Consider the following 5,727-nt stretch of genomic DNA (forward strand, 5'->3'; position numbering starts at 1 on the left):
ATCAAAATGATAAGAAGTGATAGGGGTGGTGAATATAAATCTCCTTTTGAACAAATATGTTTAGAATATGGAATTATTCATCAAACGACGTCCCCTTACACGCCCCAATCCAATGGGATTGCAGAAAGAAAGAATCGTTCATTAAAGGAGATGATGAACGCATTATTGATAAGTTCTAGTTTGCCACAGAACTTGTGGGGGGAAGCTGTTCTTACGGCTAGCCGAATACTAAATCGAGTACCCCATAGCAAAACACAATCCATTCCATATGAAAAATGGAAAGGAAGAAACCCCAACTTGAATTATTTTAAAGTGTGGGGGTGTTTGGCAAAAGTGCAAGTTCCTAAACCCAAAAGGGTAAAAATAGGACCAAAAACCGTTGATTGTATTTTCATAGGATATGCGACTAATAGTAAAGCATATTGATTTCTGGTTCATAAATCAGAAAATCCCGACATACATAATAATACGGTTATAGAATTAGATAATGTTGAGTTCTTTAAAAATATATCCGTATAAAAAGGAATGTGAGTCGATTGGTGAAGGATCTAAACGACCTCGGGAAGAAACAAAAAAAAGTACACTTAATCAGGAGGATCCAAGATGTAGTAAACGTCAAAGAACGTCTACTTCATTACCATATTTTGTGACTTTCTTATTGGAAAATGAGCCTCAAACATTTAAAGAAGCTATGTATTCTTCGGAACCATTATTTTGGAAAGAGGCAGTCAATAGTAAAATATAATCCATACTGAACAACCATACATGGGAATTGGTTGATCTTCCTCCTGGAAATAAACCGTTGGGTTCTAAATGGATCTTTAAGAGGAAAATGAAAGATGATGGCGCTATTGACAAATTTAAGGCAAGACTTGTGGTCAAAGGGTATAGACAACGAGAAGGTCTTGACTATTTCGATACATACTCTCCAGTTACAAGAATTACGTCCATACGAACGTTAGTAGCGTTATCTGCAGTTTATGGTCTTGAAATTCATCAAATGGATGTTAAGACAGCCTTCTTTAATGGAGAGTTGGAGGAAGAAATTTACATGGAACAACCTGAAGGGTTTGTGGTTCCAAGTAAAGAAAAGAAGGTATGTAGACTTGTTAAGTCCCTTTACGGACTAAAACAAGCACCCAAACAATGGCCTGCGAAATTTGACCAAACAATGTTGTCAAATGGTTTTAAAATAAATGAATGTGATAAATGTGTGTACATTAAAAATGATCCAAATCACATAGTCATTGTTTGCTTATGTGTGGATGATATGCTGATAATGAGTAATGACATTGCAAACATAAATGCGACTAAGCGCATGCTAGCCGGCAAGTTTGATATGACAGACTTAGGAGTTGCTGATTTAATTCTGGGAATTAAGATCCATAAGACTTCTCAAGGTCTAGCATTGTCACAATCTCATTATATTAATACAGTACTTGAAAAATTCAAGCACTTGGGCTTTAAAGTTGCAAAGACTCCAATTGACGTGAATCTTGCATTAGCAAAGAACAAAGGCCAAAGCATATCACGATTGGATTATGCTCGTGTGTTGGGTTGCTTAATGTACATCATGAATTGTACACAACCAGATATAGCTTGTGCTATAAGTAAATTGAGTCTATATACAAGCAATCCAGGTCAATCTCATTGGACGGCCATGAAACGAGTTTTTGGGGTATTTAGTACATACCCAGGACTTTGCTTTGCACTACAGTAAATATCCTGCGGTCATTGAGGGATACTGTGATGCAAATTGGATCACCGAATCAACTGATTCCAAGTCCACAAGTGGATATGTATTCACTATTGGTGGAGGAGCGGTATCTTGGAAGTCGTCCAAACAAACTTGTATTGCCCGCTCTATAATGGATGCTGAATTCATAGCCTTAGATAAAGCCGGTGAAGAAGCTGAATGGCTCCGGAATTTCTAGGAAGATATTCCGTTTTGGCCCAAACCGTTGGCACCAATATGCATACATTGCGATAGTCAAGCGGCAATTGGAAGGGCTAGGAGCGTTATGTATAACGCTAAATCTCGTCATATACGACGAAGACATAAAACCGTTAGGCAATTACTCTCTAGAGGAATTATCACGATTGATTATGTAAAGTCAAGTGATAATGTGTCAGGTCCACTTACAAAAGGCCTAACTAGAGAGGTAGTTGAGAAATCATCAAGGGGAATGGGACTGTGGCCGAGAACAAGTCATAGTGGCGGTAACTCTACCTAGAAGACTGGAGATCCCAAGATCTAGGTTCAAGGAGATCAAACAAAGTCATTAATGACGATTCAACATTGTCAACTAAACTTTTGGTCCATTCTCGTGATGAGACAATGTTCAGTACCAAGGATAAAGCATTAAGGCTTTTTAATGATTTCTAAATTTGATACGGGGTATATCAAATAGTGTATCTACGGGATGACACATTTAGGAATCACCTATGTAAGTGTGAAGTGTTAGCTGCTTCAAGGAGAACTTTGTAAGGCGGTTAAGGGTTGGTTGAGTGACTTATGGTTGTCTAGGTATACACCAAAGTTCGACGGTTTAAATATATCAAATCTACCGATTGACCGAGTATATCCGACATAAGTTCACTACGGAAAGTTCATAGGAAAACCTACTTATCCAGATGCAATTAATCCTTGCTTGCGAATCACACAGTTTTTCATGCATATTTCCGTGATATAGCCATTCCCCATTTATGCGGGGGATTGTCGGGATTTTAAGTATATGATATGCTTAATATAGGGTGAATGGGAAATGGAGGAAAATGAAATTTTTAAGTGAAATTTTAAGTTTCCCCCCTTGGCAAAGGGACATTGTCCCATATTGGAAGAGGAAGAGGTTTTTTATGGGTATATAAGCAATTGCTCTTCTTCTAGCTCTCTTAAAGAGTTGAGAAGAAGGCAAGTCTCGCGCCGTCGTCATCGTCGCTCGCTCGGCTCGGCTTCGGCTTCGGATTCGGATTGGTCAAATGATCGATTGATTGATTAATTATTTGGACCAAATTTATTTGTTAATAGTAAAATATTAATAGAAATGTTATTAAATATTTGTTTTAATAACAGAATATTAATATTAAAATAAATATTAATATTAAATCCAATCCATATTTCAGTTGTGTAACTGAAAATTAAACTACCCTCTTCAATTTTCCCTCTCTATTTTCCCTCTTTATTGTTGAGTAAATAGCCATTTATGTTATGGCATTTATGCTGTGGCCGTTTTGCATATACAAACATTCTGAAGAGTTGCTCCTCTTAAGATTTCAGCCCAACTTTGGCTATAAATACAAGACTATTCTGCTCAGAATTTCCATACGATTTTCTGAGCTTCTCCTCATTCTTCTGCATACTTTTAACATCAAACAAAGCAACAGTAAGTGTGATTTGCTATCGAACTTTGTGTTCGCTGAAACACTGGGGTTTGAAGTACCACTACACCAGTGTGTAATTCGTTCTATCTTGGGAGGAAATAATCCACAACCTTGGGTACTAGGAGGGGATTAAAATCCTTAAGGAAACACTATGAATTCAGTGGGCTCGGATTAAAATTCTGTTACTGTTTTTCATTTCTGTTTATGTTCATTTATATTTTTCAGAATTATTTTACAAATACAGTTTACTAACAAATAGCTGCAGCAAACACTCAAACAACAGAACCAATTGAGACCACATTAGATCAGTTGGTACTTTTGCTATGCACCAGCCTGTAGAACAAGTTGAAGTGCAACCAGTCAGATATGGAGCAAGTACATACTGATGAAGCTGTTGCCAAGAAATCTAGTAGCACTACAAGACCTTCTATATGGTTGAAGGACTATGTTACACCCTCAAACACTCAGAATCATCCTCATTGTATCTCAAACACTGTGTCCTACTCTCATTTGTCAGCCAATTACAAGGCCTATTTGGGTGTGTTCTCTGCAACAGTTGAACCAAAGAACTTCAAGGAGGCTTTTCAGGATGAAAACTAGGTAGAAGCAATGTCACAAGATATTAAAGCTCTTGAGGACAATGCAACATGGGAAATTGTTGGCCTACCTGCAGGAAAAAAGGCCATAGGATCCAAATGGGTATTTAAGATAAAGTATATGGCAAATGGAGAAGTAGAGAGATATAAGGCTCGGTTAGTAGTAAAAGGTTATGCACAGCAAGAAGGGTTGGACTATCATGAGACCTTCTCTCCTATAGCCAAAATGGTTACTGTGAGAACAGTCATAAGCATAACAGCCTCTAGAGGATGGAATTTGTTTCAAATGGATGTCAATAATACTTTTTTGCAAGAGGACCTTTATGAAGATGTTTATATGGAGTTACCACAGGGTTTCCAGAGACAAGGGGATTACAAGGTTCGTAAACTACTCAAATCACTATACGGTCTTAAGTAGGCTTCAAGACAATGGAACATCAAATTGACGGAGGCCTTAGTGGAAGCAGGATATCATTAGAGTGCCCATGATCATTCACTCTTCACTAAGAACTCAAAATCTGACATTGTTGTTATCTTAGTGTGTGTGGATGACTTACTTATCACTGGAAGCAATGCAGAACTGATAGATGAATCCAAACAGACACTACACAATTCCTTCAAAGTTAAGTATCTAGGGGAGCTAAGATATTTCCTTGGTATTGAAGTACTACGATCAAAGAAAGGGATTCTGCTCACACAAAGGAAGTATGCACTTCAGTTGATATCAGAAGTTGGACTTGCAGGAGCTAAATAAATCTCCATCCTGATAGAGCTTAACCAAAAGTTGACCACTATTGAATATGACAAACATGTAGGGATAAATGGAGATGAAACACTAGAGGACATAGGAAGCTATCATAAGCTTATTGGTAAGTTGCTCTACTTGACCATCACCAGACCAAATCTCAGTTTTGCAGTACAGGTACTCAGTCAGTTCATGCAGCATCCCAAACAATCTCATTGGGATACAGCATTGAGGGTGGTAAGATATGTAAAGGGAGCACCAAGCCTTGGTATTTTGCTGGGAACAGGGCCTATAGATACATTATTTGCTTATTGTGATTCAGACTGGGCCTCCTGTCCTAATACTAGGAGATCTGTCATAGGATATATCATCAAACTGGGAGATTCTCTACTTTCATGGAAGTCAAAAAAGCAACAAACTGTTAGTCGAAGCTCAGCTGAAGCATAGTACAAGAATTTAGCAGCAACAGCTGCAGAAATCACATGGTTCCTAGGATTGCTTAAGGAACTGCAGGTCCAAGTTCAGCAGCCAGTGTCTTTACACTGTGATAGTAAGGCAGCCCTGCAAATAGCTGTGTAACGACCCGCTCAGTCCTTCTGAGACTTATAGCCCCGTTTCCCCCATTTCTTTTTTTTATGTGTTATTCAGCTGTGTTGAGTTGTATCGTGTTGGTAGGTTTGGGTTCTAAGTAGTTTTGGAGTAAAATGATCACTTAGTCTCTTAGTTAGAAAGCTATGTTAGAAAAGTCAACCGAAAATTGACTAATGAGTAAACGAATTTGGATTTGGATTTTTATGATTCAGTTAGCTTCGTTGGGTATTTTAGACTTAGGAGTGTGTCCAGAATATAATTTGGAGGTCCGTGGTAGAATTAGGCTTGAATTGGCGAAGTTGGAAGTTTAGAAGTTCTTAGGCTTGTATTCGAGGTTGATTTGGTGTTGTTTTGGGTGTTTCGGAGGTTCGACTAAGTTTGCGTAGTGATATATGACTTGTTGGAATTATTGGT

At 38.1% G+C, this 5,727-nt stretch overlaps 1 protein-coding gene across 1 annotated transcript; it reads left to right on the forward strand.

Moving 5' to 3' along the window:
• Positions 1-3,990: 3,990 nt before the first annotated feature.
• LOC109222191 lies at positions 3,991-5,169 on the forward strand. Its single transcript, XM_019386572.1, has 2 exons — positions 3,991-4,360; positions 4,793-5,169. Exons 1-2 carry the CDS (start codon positions 3,991-3,993, stop codon positions 5,167-5,169), a joined length of 747 nt encoding a protein of 248 aa, XP_019242117.1.
• The last annotated feature ends 558 nt before the right edge of the window (positions 5,170-5,727 follow it).

Source organism: Nicotiana attenuata, unplaced genomic scaffold (assembly GCF_001879085.1).
Source record: "Nicotiana attenuata strain UT unplaced genomic scaffold, NIATTr2, whole genome shotgun sequence".
NCBI lineage: Eukaryota > Viridiplantae > Streptophyta > Magnoliopsida > Solanales > Solanaceae > Nicotiana > Nicotiana attenuata.

Bases quoted from the DNA above. Each gene is read 5' to 3' on its own strand.
- LOC109222191 (XM_019386572.1), top strand. From the start codon at position 3,991: ATGTCACAAGATATTAAAGCTCTTGAGGACAATGCAACATGGGAAATT. The intron at 4,361-4,792 runs GTAAACTACTCA...ACAAACATGTAG, and splicing joins ACAAGGGGATTACAAGGTTC to GGATAAATGGAGATGAAACA.